Raw genomic sequence first — 17,554 nt, 5'->3', positions numbered from 1 at the left:
AGAATAACAGGTCTTGCTTTAGCATGCATTTTTCTAAAGGGTATGAAGTCTGAAACTCTATGTCTGTCATTATTTAGTGACTTAATTCCTAAATGATTTGCCAGAAAACGACAAATTTTATGAGGAACAAACCAAAAATAAGAAGCAAAAATCTATTAATTCTGTGAAAATCTGGACAGTTGAGAGGTATAGTTTAGCCGGGCTTATCTTTGAGTTTGCCTCCCTTCTCCCTCACAAAATCATGGACGAATGGGGTCTCCCCCTGCAGCCATTCCAATGTCCCATTACTTGGCTATTTCACCCCATTCACCATAAACACTGTAATGTGAATACTGCTTTACTTCTACGATGATTTGGATTTCATTTAAAAGTTTTATTTTACAGCACAAACACTAATACATATCTGCTAAACAAAGCAATGCAGTCTCACAATGAAAATAGACTTAGCATTAAAACTTCTCTGCCCTTGAAACTCAAATTCATTGAAACAGCATTGAAACCCACATTCAAAAAAATACACCTGGCCAGTGGCAGATAAAGATTAACTTTGGGCTGTTTTTAAATCATAGGCCCCTTGCACACAAAACATACATGTGTTCTTTGATACACCTTCCTGATTGTATTCAATTATATTCCTTGTATAATACAGTACAGGTGTTAGAGGGCGTTTTAAATTTATTGTTTTGAACATTTTTCCAGTAAACAATGAAACAAAATACATGCACCAGTAATGACAAAACTGCCCAATTCAGAACATTTCCATCATTAAAGTCTACTTAAACTTGTACAATCTACCAGAATCAGTAAATGTGCACAATCTCTGCAGAAGTAAAAGTCATCTAAATAATTCCACATTAAAGAGATCTGTAGACTGTAACTAATGAAGAGGCTGCTGCTAGCAAACAACTTTATATTTCATTGTTTCATCTACAAATAAAGTGCCTGTTGCCCTTGAGGAATAAACTGCCTAAGTTACATTAAAAAATGATAAGCTAGTAATATTGCAATAGGGAATGGATGGCAAACTGATAACAGGTTCATAGTTATTAGGTATCTCTGCCAAAGAGGACATTCTCAGGACTGCAGCATCCACCCCCTTTAAAAGTACAACACAGTACAGTATCAGCAATACGTCTACATGCTGTGGGAGTAGAACCCACAGCCTTCTGCATCAAAAGCAAGTATTCAACCTGTTATGCTATGAACAATGCAAGCAAACTAAGCATAAGCAGAACTAAACTTCTCTTTTCCTGAAGCTCTCAGCTCCTTGTAAAATCCACTTGAAACTCAACTGTATCTCTCAACTTTGCAGCACAAGAAATCTGGAAGAAGCCAACATTTATAGGGGGGGCAAAAAGCCCAGAAAACAGGGACACATTTTAAACATTGCTTGTATAATCTTGGAAAGTTGCTAGAACAAAATGTTGTGTTACCCTCATGCATTTCACTGCCAAGTCTTGAATCTAGGTCCCTATGCACTGCAGTCAGAGCAACATATCATTATGCGAAATCAGCTGTTTCTTGAAAAATAGGAAGACTGAAACTTAAATGGCTATCATTTAGTGAATTCAGTTTTCACCACAGCTCTCAACCTCTTAGCACAAAACACCTCAACAAAGCCAATAATGGGGGAACACAGCCCCCAAACATATTCAGTGAATTCAGTTCTCACAATCGCTCTCAGCCTCTTAGCACAAAAACCTGGACAAATGCAGTAATGAGGGAATACAGTCCCCAAAACAGGGACAAATTGCAAATATTGATCTTATAAACCTAGGAAATTGGTAGAATAAAAGTTTTGTATTACCATGTACTTTATGAAGAATATGAGATCTGAAATTCAAATGCCTGTCATTATTTAGTGAATTCAAAATCCAGAAAACCATGGATTTTGTGAGGAAAAGAACAGAACAAAAATTTGAGGGAAAAATCTGAATCGTTTTCACAAGTTTTGGTGGGTAGGGAATTCAAGCTTTTGCTAACTGCACCCAAGGTATAGGGTTTGAGTTACTCTCTCTAACCACCAGGTATATTTAACTGGGGTATTTCACACACACACACACACACACACACACACACACACACACACACACACACACACACACACACACACACACACACACACACACAATCCGGACTGGTTAAACAGCAGTCCGGATTCCCACACATGTCGCAGCTAATTATTTTATTTCTTTTTTCTTTTATTTTACAGCTGGGGGGATGCAGTCCTGCAGTCCAATGGCACGAGCCGCCCCTGCTATCAGCTGAACTCTGGAATGGGTTTACCTTGTTGCTACTAAGCTTGTCATGGGCTCTGGTGGCGAGGGCTTTGCTTGCAGATTGGGGAGCTTGCCTGTTGTCCTTACTGGTGCTGAGCAAATGATGTTCCTGGTAGCAGAGTTTGCATATAATTCTACTTGATCTGAAGGCAATACTGCCCAATGTCCTGACTCTGTAATCAGGGTTGAGCACACATTCCTTCCTGGTGATGTCAGCATTCACGTTGTGGTATGTAAACAAACATGGTAGGACACATTCATACTCCTGCACTGAGAGACAAATGTGGGTTTGGCAGTGGGCCACAGACTGGGATATCACTGTTATGAGTTGTTCACATCCCAGTCGAAGGGAAAGTGTTGCACTCACTCAGTCACAATGCCAGCTGTTCCCCAGAGCTGAGGACAAGAGAGGCAAACAAAGATCATAATACTCTTGTGACTGATATATTTATCAGAATGAACAGTTTTCCCTTGGTTGTTCTCACTTTTTACAATGGTAAGCTTAGAGTGGATATCTGTTTGCTTCAGAGGTAGGGGAGCTTCCTCTATGAAATACTACCATTGTCCTAGATTCTCTGCCTGTTGGCTAAATTCATGTAAGAAAAACTAATGCTCTCCTCATAGCTTGGTGTCTGAGAAAAAAGGAGACTCTGCCAGATAGGAGTCTGCCCTGGTCCAAGATGAAGGGGTCCTGGCAAAGGTGATAACCATATCCACCTTCAGGCCGTTTAGATCAACTGAACACTAAGACCTTTTAGTTAAATTCTTCCCAAAAGCCTTCCACTGGGCAGATTTATTCATTATGCGGAAATGATTCTCTGTTTGGGCAGGGTTGTATTCTTCTCTGCCATGCCTCAGTTAGTGAACCTACAACCTAAGGCTCTTGCTTTATTTTAATGTCAGTTATTTTGCTATGAAAGGTATATATGTCTACCATTAACGCATATCATGATCTTGTGAACAGCAAAACTATACTAGTGTTTTGTCTGATTTTGCCTGCTCATTTGCATTTCACAGGGCCTGGAGTTTATAGTAAGCAGGGAATGAAAGAACTGTGCCGAGGAAACTGATGTCAGGAAAGAACCCTACTTGTTACCCACTGCACAAGGCATCCTTGAATCTCATCTGATAAGAACAGTACTAACATAAACAGCAGTGGGTTTTGTTTATTACATGAAATTTGTGACAAAATCTTCCTAATGGGCAACAGATGTGGGTAAAGATAAAGAATACGAGGTATAAGGTAGTACCAGCAGAATGAATTTGGTAAAAGCACAGCTGAAATGGTAATGTTTTATAACCGTAATTGCAATATATGTTTTAATCTATATTCACTTTTTATTTGAGAAGAACATTTTTATTGCAATTCACACAAGAACATGACAGTTGTCTTCAGTGAAATTTGACAAATCCCATTTGCTGAATATGCCAGTGAACTATAATCTTGAAGGCATAACAGTCTCATAGAGGGCTACATTTGATTGGAGGGGCGAGGAACTCCTCCATATGGGTGGTAAGGTTTCCCTGTGCTCAGACAATACTAGCTGCTTAAAATTCTGTGAATAGGATTTGGTGACTCATTTTTTAAATACTCTGGTTATGGTTTACTGTGGGGGCCAGATTCCCTCAGTGAATAATATTTACTATTTTTTAAGCCTAGATCAAGGCAAGACTCTGCTTCACTTGTTTTGTTTCTTTTTGTAGGACCCAAAGCGAGAAATAAAAAAAGTGATTCATTTCTTGGAAAAGGACCTGCCAGATGAAGTTGTGAACAAGATTGTTTATCACACCTCATTTGAAATTATGAAGAACAATCCCATGGCTAATTACAGTTTTGTGCCTGACCAGGTGTTTAACCAGTCTGTCTCTCAATTCATGAGGAAAGGTATGGTTGTTGAGGCACTCATGGCAAGTTACAGCAATTCAAACTGTAGTGTTGGTACTATTATTATTATTCAGAATGTGGTGTTGGCACTGTTATTACCAATCAGAATGTGGTATTGGCTGTTATTACCATCAGAATGTGGTGTTGGCACTGTATTACCTTTCAGAATATGGTGTCGGCACTGCTGTTACTATTCAGAATGTGGTGTTGGCACTATTACCATTTAGAATGTGGTGTTGGGCACTGTATTAACATTCAGAATGTGGTATTGGCTGTTATTACCATTCAGAATATGGTGTTGGCACTGTAATTACCATTCAGAATGTGGTGTCAGCACTGTTATTACCATTCAGAATATGGTGTTGGCACTGTAATTACCATTCAGAATGTGGTGTCAGCACTGTTAATACCATTCAGAATGTGGTGTTGGCACTGTATTAACATTCAGAATGTGGTATTGGCTGTTATTACCATTCAGAATGTGGTGTTGGCACTGTTATTACAGCTCAGAATGTGGTGTTGGCACTGTATTAACATTCAGAATGTGGTATTGGCTGTTATTACCATTCAGAATGTGGTGTTGGCACTGTTATTACAGCTCAGAATGTGGTGTTGGCACTGTTATTACAGCTCAGAATGTGGTGTTGGCACTGTATTAACATTCAGAATGTGGTATTGGCTGTTATTACCATTCAGAATGTGGTGTTGGCACTGTTATTACAGCTCAGAATGTGGTGTTGGCACTGTATTAACATTCAGAATGTGGTATTGGCTGTTATTACCATTCAGAATGTGGTGTTGGCACTGTTATTACAGCTCAGAATGTGGTATTGGCTGTAATTACCATTCAGAATGTGGTGCAGCACTGCTGTTACTATTCAGAATGTGGTGTTGGCACTAATCACATTTAAAATGTGGTACTGGCACTGTTATTATCATTTAGAATGTGGTGTCGGCACTGTTAATAGCGTTCTGAATGTAATGTTGGCACTGTTATTACCTTTCAGAATGTGGTGTTGGCACTGTTATAACCATTCAGAATGTGGTGTTGGCACTGTTATTACTATTCAGAATGTGGTGTTGGCACTGTCATAATCATTCAGAATGTGGTGTTGGCACTGTTATTACAGCTCAGAATGTGATGTTGGCACTGTTATTACCATTTAGAATGTGGTTTTCACACTATTACAGTTCAGAATGTGGTGTTGGCACTGTTATCATTCAGAATGTGGTGTTGGCATTGTTATTATAGTTCAGAATAGGGTGCTGGCACTGTTATTACCATTTAGAATGTGGTGTTGGCACTGTTATTACATTTCAGAATGTGGTATCAGCACTGATATGACGATTTAGAATGTGGTGTTGGCACTGTTACCATTTAGAATGTGGTGTTGGCACTGTCAATACCATTCAGAATGTGGTGTTGGCACTGTTATTACCATTCAGAGTGTGGTGTTGGCACTGCTGTTACTATTCAGAATGTGGTGTTGGCACTATTACCATTTAAAATGTGGTGTTGGCACTGTTATTACCATTTAGAATATGGTATTGGCACTGTTATTACCATTCAGAATGTGGTGTTGGCACTGTTATTATCATTCAGAATGTGGTGTTGGCACTATTACCATTCAGGATGTGGTGTTTGCACTATTATAACCATTCAGAATGTGGTGCTGACACTGTTATTACCATTTAGAATGTAGTGTTGGCACTGTAATTACCATTCAGAATGTGGTGTTGGCACTGTTATAACCATTTAGAATGTGGTGTCGGCATGGTTATTATCATTCAGAATGTGGTGTTGCACTGTTATAATAGATCAGAATATGGTGCTGGCACTGTTATTACCATTTAGCATGTGGTGTTGGCACTGCTATTACCATTCAGAATGTGGTGTTGGCACTGTTATAACCATTTAGAATGTGGTGTCGGCACGGTTATTATCATTCAGAATGTGGTGTTGCACTGTTATAATAGATCAGAATATGGTGCTGGCACTGTTATTACCATTTAGCATGTGGTGTTGGCACTGCTATTACATTTCAGAATGTGGTGTCGGCACTGATATTACCATTTACAATGTGGTGTTGGCACTGTTATTACCATTCAGAATGTGGTGTCAGCACTGTTAATACTGTTCCGAATGTGATGTTGCACTGTTATTACCATTCAGAATGTGGTGTTGACACTGTTATAACCATTCAGAATGTGGTGTTGGCACTGTTATTATAGTTCAGAATGTGTTGTTGGCACTGCTATTACAGCTCAGAATGTGGTGTTAGCACTGTTATTACAGTTCAGAATGTGATGTTGGCACTGTTATTACCATTTAGAATGTGGTTTTGGCACGATTACAGTTCAGAATGTTGTGTTGGAACTGTTATTATAGTTCAGAATGTGTTGTTGGCACTGCTATTACAGCTCAGAATGTGGTGTTAGCACTGTTATTACAGTTCAGAATGTGATGTTGGCACTGTTATTACCATTTAGAATGTGGTTTTGGCACGATTACAGTTCAGAATGTGTTGTTGGCACTGCTATTACAGCTCAGAATGTGGTGTTGGCACTATTACCATTCAGGATGTGGTGTTGGCACTATTACCATTCAGAGTGTGGTGTTGGCACTGTTATAACCATTCAGAATGTGGTGTTGGCACTGTTATCATTCAGAATGTGGTGTTGGCACTGTTATTATAGTTCAGAATAGGGTGCTGGCACTGTTATTACCATTTAGAATGTAGTGTTGGCACTGTTATTACATTTCAGAATGTAGTATCAGCACTGATATGACTATATAGAATGTGGTGTTGGCACTATTACCATTTAGAATGTGGTGTTGGCACTATTAAAGTTCAGAATGTGGTGTTGGCTCTGTTATCATTCAGAATGTGGTGTTGCACTGTTATAATAGTTCAGAATATGGTTCTGGCACTGTTATTGCCATTTAGCATGTGGTGTTGGCACTGCTATTACATTTCAGAATGTGGTGTTGACACTGTTATGACTATTTAGAATGTGGTGTTGGCACTATTACCATTTAGAATGTGGTATTGGCACTATTAAAGTTCAGAATGTGGTGTTGGCACTGCTATTACCATTTAGAATGTTGTGGTGTGGAGCACTGTTATTACCATTCAGAATATGGTGTTGGTACTGTTAATACCATTCAGAATGTGGTGTTGGCACTGTTATTACCATTCAGAGTGTGGTGTTGGCACTGTTATAACCATTCAGAATGTGGTGTTGGCACTGTTATGACTATTTAGAATGTGGTGTTGGCACTGTTATCAACATTTAGAATGTGGTGTTGGCACTGTTATATCCATTCAGAATGTGGTGTTGGCACTGTTATGACTATTTAGAATGTGGTGTTGGCACTGTTATCAACATTTAGAATGTGGTGTTGGCACTATTATATCCATTCAGAATGTGGTGTTGGCACTGTTATTACCATTAAGAATGTGGTGTCGGCACTGTTAATGCCATTCAGAATGTGGTGTTGGCACTGTTATTACCATTCAGAATGTAGTGTTGGCACTGTTATTATAGTTCAGAATGTGTTGCTGGCACTGCTATTACAGCTCAGAATGTGGTGTTACCACTGTTATTACAGTTAAGAATGTTATGTTGGCACTGTTATTATCATTCAGAATGTGGTGTCGGCACTGTTAATACCATTCAAAATGTGATGTTGCACTGTTATTACCATTCAGAATGTGGTGTTGGCACTGTTATAACCATTCAGAATGTGGTGCTGGCACTGTTATTACCATTCAGGATGTGGTGTTGGCACTGTTATATCCATTCAGAATATGGTGTTGGCACTGTTATTATAGTTCAGAATGTGTTGTTGGCACTGCTATTACAGCTCAGAATGTAGTGTTAGCACTGTTATTACAGTTCAGAATGTGATGTTGGCACTGTTATTATCATTTAGAATGTGGTTTTGGCACTAAAACAGTTCAGAATGTGGTGTTGGCACTGTTATTATCATTCAGAATGTGGTGCTGGCACTGTTATTACCATTCAGGATGTGGTGTTGGCACTGTTATTACCATTCAGAGTGTGGTGTTGGCACTGTTATAACCATTTAGAATGTGGGCACTGATATCATTCAGAATGTGGTGTTGGCAGTGTTATTATAGTTCAGAATAGGGTGTTGGCACTGTTATTACCATTTAGAATGTAGTGTTGGCACTGTTATTACATTTCAGAATGTGGTGTTGCCACTGTTGTGACTATTTAGAATGTGGTGTTGGCACTGTTATTACCATTTAGAATGTGGTGTTGGGCACTGTTAATACCATTCAGAGTGTGGTGTTGGCTCTGTTATAACCATTCAGAATGTGGTTTTGCCACTGTTATGACTATTTAGAATGTCGTATTGGCACTGTTATTACCATTTAGAATGTGGTGTTGGGCACTGTTATTACCATTCAGAATGTGGTGTCGGCACTAATACCATTCAGAATGTAATGGTGTTGGCACTGTTATTACCATTCAGAATGTGGTGTTGGCATTGTTATAACCATTCAGAATTTGGTGTTGGCACTGTTATTACAGTTCAGAATGTGGTGTTGACACTGCTATTACCATTCAGGATGTGGTGTTGGTGCTGTTATTACCATTCAGAGTGTGATGTTGGCACTGTTATAACTGTTCAGAATGTGGTGTTGGCACTGTTATTATCATTCAGAATGTGGTGTTGGCACTGTTATTATAGTTCAGAATAGGGTGTTGGCACTCTTGCCATTCAGAATGTGGTGTCAGCATTGTTAATACCATTCAGAATATGGTGTTGGCACTATTACCATTCAGAGTGTGGTGTTGGCTCTGTTATAACCATTCAGAATGTAGTGTTGCCACTGTTATGACTATTTAGAAAGTCGTGTTGGCACTGTTATTACCATTTAGAATGTGGTGTTGGGCACTGTTATTACAATTCAGAATGTTATGCCGGCACTAATACCATTCAGAATGTAATGGTGTTGGCACTGTTATTACCATTCAGAATGTGGTGTTGGCATTGTTATAACCATTCAGAATTTGGTGTTGGCACTGTTATTACAGTTCAGAATGTGGTGTTGGCACTGCTATTACAGCTGAAAATGTGGTGTTGGCACTGTTATTACAGTTCAGAATGTGGTGTTGGCACTGTTATTACCATTCAGAATGTAGTGTTGGCACTATTACAGTTCAGTATGTGGTGCTGGCACTGTTATTACCATTCAGAATGTGGGGTTGGCACTGTTATTACCATTCAAAGTGTGGTGTTGGCACTGTCATAACCGTTCAGAATGCAGTGTTTGCACTGTTATTAACATTTAGAATGTGGTGTTGGCACTCCTAGTACCATTCAGGATGTGGTGTTGGCGCTGTTATTACCATTCAGAATGTGGTGTTGGCACTGTTATTATCATTCAGAATGTGGTGTTGGCACTGCTATTACCATTCAGGATGTGGTGTTGGCACTGTTATTACCATTCAGAGTGTGATGTTGGCACTGTTATAACTGTTCAGAATGTGGTGTTGGCGCTGTTATTATCATTCAGAATGTGGTGTTGGCACTGTTATTATAGTTCAGAATAGGGTGCTGGCACTGTTATTACCATTTAGAATGTAGTGTTGGCACTGTTATTACATTTCAGAATGTGGTATCAGCACTGATATGACTATTTAGAATGTGGTGTTGACACTGTTACCATTTAGAATGTGGTGTTGGCACTATTACAGTTCAGAATGTGGTGTCGGCACTGTTATTACATTTCAGAATGTGGTATCAGCACTGATATGACTATTTAGAATGTGGTGTTGGCACTGTTATCATTTATGAATGTGGTGTTGGTGCTATTACAGTTCAGAATGTGGTGTCAGCACTGCTATTACCATTTAGAATGTGGTGTTGGCACTCCTATTACCATTCAGGATGTGGTGTTGGCGCTGTTATTACCATTCAGAATGTGGTGTTGGCACTGCTATTACCATTCAGGATGTGGTGTTGGCGCTGTTATTACCATTCAGAGTGTGATGTTGGCACTGTTATAACTGTTCAGAATGTGGTGTTGGCACTGTTATTATCATTCAGAATGTGGTGTTGGCACTGTTATTATAGTTCAGAATAGGGTGCTGGCACTGTTATTACCATTTAGAATGTAGTGTTGGCACTGTTATTACATTTCAGAATGTGGTATCAGCACTGATATGACTATTTAGAATGTGGTGTTGACACTGTTACCATTTAGAATGTGGTGTTGGCACTATTACAGTTCAGAATGTGGTGTTGGCACTGTTATTACATTTCAGAATGTGGTATCAGCACTGATATGACTATTTCGAATGTGGTGTTGGCACTGTTATCATTTAGAATGTGGTGTTGGTGCTATTACAGTTCAGAATGTGGTGTCGGCACTGCTATTACCATTTAGAATGTTGTGGTGTGGGGCACTGTTGTTACCATTCAGAATGTGGTGTCAGCAGTGTTAATACCATTCAGAATGTGGTGTTGGCACTTTTATTACCATTCAGACTGTGGTGTTGGCACTGTTATAACCATTGAAAAAGTGGTGTTGGCACTGTTATTATAGGGTGCTGGCACTGTTATTACCATTTAGAATGTGGTGTTGGCACTGTTATTACATTTCAGAATGTGGTGTCAGTACTATTATGACTATTTAGAATGTGGTGTTGGCACTATTACATTTCAGAATGTGGTGTTGGCACTGCTATTATCATTTAGAATGTGGTGTGGGGCACTGTTATTATCATTAAGAATGTAGTGTCGGCCCTGTTAATACCATTCAGAATGTGGTGTTGGCACTATTACCATTCAGACTGTGGTGTTGGCACTGTTATAACCATTCAGAATGTGGTATTGGCACTGTTATGATTATTTAGAATTTGGTGTTGGCACTGTTATTACCATTTAGAATGTGGTGTTGGCACTGTTATTACAGTTCAGAATGTGGTGTTGGCACTGTTAATGCCATTCAGAATGTAATGGTGTTGGTACTGTTATTACCATTCAGAATGTGGTGTTGGCTCTGTTATAACCATTTAGTATGTGGTGTTGGCACTATTACAGTTCAGTATGTGGTGTTGGCACTGTTATTACCATTCAGGATGTGGTGTTGGCACTGTTATTAAAATTCAGAATATGATGTTGGCATTGTTATTGCCATTCAGAATGTGGTATTGGCACTGTTATTACCATTCAGGATGTGGTGTTGGCACTGTTATTACAGTTCAGAATGTGGTTTTGGCACTATTATAGTTCAGTATGTGGTGTTGGCACTGTTACAGTTCAGAATGTGGTGTTGGCACTATTACCATTCAGGATGTGGTGTTGACACTGCTATTACAGCTCAGAATGTGGGGCTGGCACTGTTATTACCATTTAGAATGTGGTATTGGCAGTATTACAGTTCAGAATGTGGTGTTGGGCACTATTACCGTTCAGAATGTGGTGTTGCCACTGTTATTACATTTCAGAATGTGGTGTTGGCACTGTTATGACTATTTAGAATGTGGTGTTGGCACTGTTATTACAGTTCAAAATGTGGTGTTGGCACTATTATCATTTATAATGTGGTGTTGGGCATGGTTGCTGCCATTCAGAATGTGGTGTCGGCACTGTTATAACCATTCAGAATGTGGTGTTGGCACTGTTATTACCATTCAGAATGTGGTGTTGGCACTGTCATAACCATTCAGAATGTGGTGTTGACACTATTATAGTTCAGAATGTGTTGTTGGCACTGCTATTACAGCTCAGAATGTAATGTTAGCACTGTTATTACAGTTCAGAATGTGATGTTGGCACTGTTATTACCATTTAGAATGTGGTTTTGGCACTAATACAGTTCAGAATGTGGTGTTGGCACTGTTATTATCATTCAGAATGTGGTGCTGGCACTGTTATTACCATTCAGGATGTGGTGTTGGCACTGTTATTACCATTCAGAGTGTGGTGTTGGCACTGTTATAACCATTCAGAATGTGGGCACTGATATCATTCAGAATGTGGTGTTGGCACTGTTATTATAGTTCAGAATAGGGTGTTGGCACTGTTATTACCATTTAGAACGTAGTGTTGGCACTGCTATTACATTTCAGAATGTGGTATCAGCACTGATATGACTATTTAGAATGTGGTGTTGGCACTGTTACCATTTAGAACGTGGTGCTGGCACTATTACAGTTCAGAATGTGGTGTTGACACTGCTATTATCATTTAGAATGTTGTGGTGTGGGGCACTCTTGCCATTCAGAATGTGGTGTCAGCACTGTTAATACCATTCAGAATATGGTGTTGGCACTATTACCATTCAGTGTGTGGTGTTGGCTCTGTTATAACAATTCAGAATGTGGTGTTGCCACTGTTATGACTATTTAGAAAGTCGTGTTGGCACTGTTATTACCATTTAGAATGTGGTGTTGGGCACTGTTATTACCATTCAGAATGTGGTGTCGGCACTAATACCATTCAGAATGTAATGGTGTTGGCACTGTTATTACCATTCAAAATGTGGCGTTGGTACTGTTATAACCATTCAGAATGTGGTGTTGGCACTGTTATTACAGTTCAGAATGTGGTGTTGGCACATAATAACTCAAAATGTGGTGTTGGCACTGCTATTACAGCTCAAAATGTGGTGTTGGCACTGTTATTACAGTTCAGAATGTGGTGTTGGTACTGTTAATATCATTCAGAATGTGGTGTTGGCACTGTTATTACCATTCAGAATGTGGTGTTGGCACTATTAGAGTTCAGTATGTGGTGCTGGCACTGTTATTATCATTCAGAATGTGGTGCTGGCACTGTTATTACCATTCAGAGCGTGGTGTTGGCACTGTTATAACCATTCAGAATGCGGTGTTTGCACTGTTATTAACATTTAGAATGTGGTGCTGGCACTGCTATTACCATTTAGAATGTGGTGTTGGCACTGTTATTACATTTCAGAATGTGGTGTTGACACATAATAACTCAAAATGTGGTGTTGGCACTGCTATTACAGCTCAAAATGTGGTGTTGGCACTGTTATTACAGTTCAGAATGTGGTGTTGACACATAATAACTCAAAATGTGGTGTTGGCACTGCTATTACAGCTCAAAATGTGGTGTTGGCACTGTTATTACAGTTCAGAATGTGGTGTTGACACATAATAACTCAAAATGTGGTGTTGGCACTGCTATTACAGCTCAAAATGTGGTGTTGGCACTGTTATTACAGTTCAGAATGTGGTGTTGGCACTGTTAATATCATTCAGAATGTGGTGTTGGCACTGTTATTACCATTCAGAATGTGGTGTTGGCACTATTACAGTTCAGTATGTGGTGCTGGCACTGTTATTATCATTCAGAATGTGGTGCTGGCACTGTTATTACCATTCAGAGTGTGGTGTTGGCACTGTTATAACCATTCAGAATGCGGTGTTTGCACTGTTATTAACATTTAGAATGTGGTGCTGGCACTGCTATTACCATTTAGAATGTGGTGTTGGCACTGTTATTACATTTCAGAATGTGGTAATCAGCACTGATATGACTATTTAGAATGTGGTGTTGGAGCTATTGCAGTTCAGAATGTTGTGTTGGCACTGCTATTACCATTTAGAATGTGGTGTGGGGCACTGTTATTACCATTCAAAATGTGGTGTCAGCACTGTTAATACCATTCAGAATGTGGTGTTGGCACTTTTATTACCATTCAGACTGTGGTGTTGGCACTGTTATAACCATTGAGAAAGTGGTGTTGGCACTGTTATTATAGGGTGCCGGCACTGTTATTACCATTTAGAATGTGGTGTTGGCACTGTTATTACATTTCAGAATGTGGTGTCAGTACTATTATGACTATTTAGAATGTGGTGTTTGCACTATTACTATTTAGAATGTGGTATTGGCACTATTACAGTTCAGAATGTGGTGTTGGCACTGCTATTACCATTTAGAATGTGGTGTGCAGCACTGTTATTATCATTAAGAATGTGGTGTCAGCACTGTTAATACCATTCAGAATGTGGTGTTGGCACTGTTATTACCATTCAGACTGTGGTGTTGGCACTGTTATAACCATTCAGAATGTGGTATTGGCACTGTTATGACTATTTAAAATTTGGTGTTGGCACTGTTATTACAGTTCAGAATGTGGTGTTGGCACTGTTAATACCATTCAGAATGTAATGGTGTTGGTACTGTTATTACCATTCAGAATGTGGTGTTGGCACTGGTATAACCATTCAGGATGTGGTGTTGCCACGGTTATTACCATTCAGAGTGTGGTGTTGGCACTGTTATAACCATTCAGAATGTGGGCACTGTTATTATCATTCAGAATGTGGTGTTGGCACTGTTATTATAGTTCAGAATAGGGTGTTGGCACTGTTATTACCATTTAGAATGCAGTGTTGGCACTGTTATTACATTTCAGAATGTGGTATCAGCACTGATATGACTATTTAGAATGTGGTGTTGGCACTGTTATTACCATTTAGAATGTGGTGCTGGCACTATTACAGTTCAGAATGTGGTGTTGACACTGCTATTATCATTTAGAATGTTGTGGTGTGGGGCACTCTTGCCATTCAGAATGTGGTGTCAGCACTGTTAATACCATTCAGAATATGGTGTTGGCACTATTACCATTCAGAGTTTGGTGTTGGCTCTGTTATAACCATTCAGAATGTGGTGTTGCCACTGTTATGACTATTTAGAATGTCGTGTTGGCACTATTACCATTTAGAATGTGGTGTTGGGCACTGTTATTTCCATTCAGAATGTGGTGTCGGCACTAATACCATTCAGAATGTAATGGTGTTGGCACTGTTATTACCATTCAAAATGTGGCGTTGGTACTGTTATAACCATTCAGAATGTGGTGTTGGCACTGTTATTACAGTTCAGAATGTGGTGTTGACACTTATAATAATTCAAAATGTGGTGTTGGCACTGCTATTACAGCTCAAAATGTGGTGTTTGCACTGTTATTACAGTTCAGAATGTGGTGTTGGCACTGTTATTACCATTCAGAATGTTGTGTTGGCACTATTACAGTTCAGTATGTGGTGCTGGCACTGTTATTATCATTTAGAATGCGGTGTTTGCACTGTTATTAACATTTAGAATGTGGTGCTGGCACTGCTATTACCATTTAGAATGTGGTGTTGGCACTGTTATTACAATTCAGAATGTGGTAATCAGCACTGATATGACTATTTAGAATGTGGTGTTGGCGCTATTGCAGTTCAGAATGTTGTGTTGGCACTGCTATTACCATTTAGATTGTGGTGTGGGGCACTGTTATTACCATTCAAAATGTGGTGTCAGCACTGTTAATACCATTCAGAATGTGGTGTTGGCACTTTTATTACCATTCAGACTGTGGTGTTGGCACTGTTATAACCATTGAGAAAGTGGTGTTGGCACTGTTATTATAGGGTGCTGGCACAGTTATTACCATTTAGAATGTGGTGCTGGCACTGTTATTATATTTCAGAATGTGGTGTCAGTACTATTATGACTATTTAGAATGTGGTGTTGGCACTATTACCATTTAGAATGTGGTGTTGGCACTATTACAGTTCAGAATGTGGTGTTGGCACTGCTATTACCATTTAGAATGTGGTGTGCGGCACTGTTATTATCATTAAGAATGTGGTGTCAGCACTGTTAATACCATTCAGAATGTGGTGTTGGCACTGTTATTACCATTCAGACTGTGGTGTTGGCACTGTTATAACCATTCAGAATGTGGTATTGGCACTGTTATGACTATTTAGAATTTGGTGTTGGCACTGTTATTACAGTTCAGAATGTGGTGTTGGCACTGTTAATACCATTCAGAATGTAATGGTGTTGGTACTGTTATTACCATTCAGAATGTGGTGTTGGCACTGGTATAACCATTCAGAATGTGGTGGTGGCACTCTTATTACAGTTCAGAATGTGGTGTTGGCTCTGTTATTACCATTTAGTATGTAGTGTTGGCACTATTACAGTTCAGTATGTGGTGTTGGCACTGTTATTACCATTCTGGATGTGGTTTTGGCACTATTACCATTCAGAATATGGTGATGGCATTGTTATTACCATTCAGAATGTGGTATTGGCACTGTTATTACCATTCAGGATGTGGTGTTGGCACTGTTATTACAGTTCAGAATGTGGTGTTGGCACTGTTAATACCATTCAGAATGTAATAGTGTTGGTACTGTTATTACCATTCAGAATGTGGTGTTGGCACTGGTATAACCATTCAGAATGTGGTGGTGGCACTCTTATTACAGTTCAGAATGTGGTGTTGGCTCTGTTATTACCATTTAGTATGTAGTGTTGGCACTATTACAGTTCAGTATGTGGTGTTGGCACTGTTATTACCATTCTGGATGTGGTTTTGGCACTATTACCATTCAGAATATGGTGATGGCATTGTTATTACCATTCAGAATGTGGTATTGGCACTGTTATTACCATTCAGGATGTGGTGTTGGCACTGTTATTACAGTTCAGAATGTGGTGTTGGCACTGTTATTACCATTCAGTATGTGGTGTTGGCACTGTTATTACAGTTCAGAATGTGGTGTTGGCACTGTTATTACAGTTCAGAATGTGGTGTTGGCACTGTTATTACAGTTCAGAATGTGGTATTGGCACTGTTATTACTGTTCAGAATGTGGTGTTGGCACTGTTACCATTCAGAATGTGGTGAAGGCACTATTACCATTCAGGATGTGGTGTTGACACTGCTATTACAGCTCAGATTGTGGTGCTGGAACTGTTATTAACATTTAGAATGTGGTATTGGCAGTATTACAGTTCAGAATGTGGTGTTGGGCACTATTACCATTCAGAATGTGCTGTTGGCCCTGCTATAACCATTCAAGATGTGGTGTTGGCACTAATACCATTTAGAATGAAGTGAAGGCACTATTACAGCTCAGAATGTGGTGTTGGCACTGTTATTATCATTCAGAATGTAGTTTTGGCACTATTACCATTCAGGATGTGTTGTTGGCACTGTTATTACCATTCAGAATGTGGTGTTGGCACTGTTATAACCATTCAGAATGTGGTGTTGGCACTGGTATTATCATTTAGAATGTGGTGTTGGCACTGTTATTATAGTTCGGAATAGGGTGCTGGCACTGTTATTACATTTCAGAATGTGGTGTCAGCACTTATATGACTATTTAGAATGTGGTGTTGGCACTGTTATTACATTTTAGAATGTGGTGCCAGCACTTATATGACTATTTAGAATGTGGTGTTGGCACTGTTATTACAGTTCAGAATGTGGTGTTGGCACTGTTATTACCATTCAGAAAGTGGTGTTGTCACTGTTATTATCATTCAGGATGTGGTGTTGGCACTTATTACCATTCAGAATGT

The 17,554-nt window shown here is 39.4% G+C and overlaps 1 protein-coding gene across 1 annotated transcript in view; it reads left to right on the top strand.

Annotated features, from left to right (window-relative positions):
* Nucleotides 1-17,554, top strand: part of LOC122814091 (sulfotransferase 1C1-like) — a 464,542-nt gene that overhangs the window by 356,900 nt on the left and 90,088 nt on the right. Inside the window, exon 7 of the mRNA XM_044086701.1 lies at nucleotides 3,984-4,164. Coding sequence (XP_043942636.1) covers nucleotides 3,984-4,164 — 181 coding nt within the window. The remainder of the gene's footprint in view (nucleotides 1-3,983; nucleotides 4,165-17,554) is intronic.

This window comes from Protopterus annectens, chromosome 10.part0 (assembly GCF_019279795.1).
Source record: "Protopterus annectens isolate FY-2018-M chromosome 10.part0, PAN1.0, whole genome shotgun sequence".
Taxonomy (NCBI): Eukaryota; Metazoa; Chordata; order Ceratodontiformes; family Protopteridae; genus Protopterus; species Protopterus annectens.
This window is presented reverse-complemented; position numbering and strand designations above follow the sequence as displayed.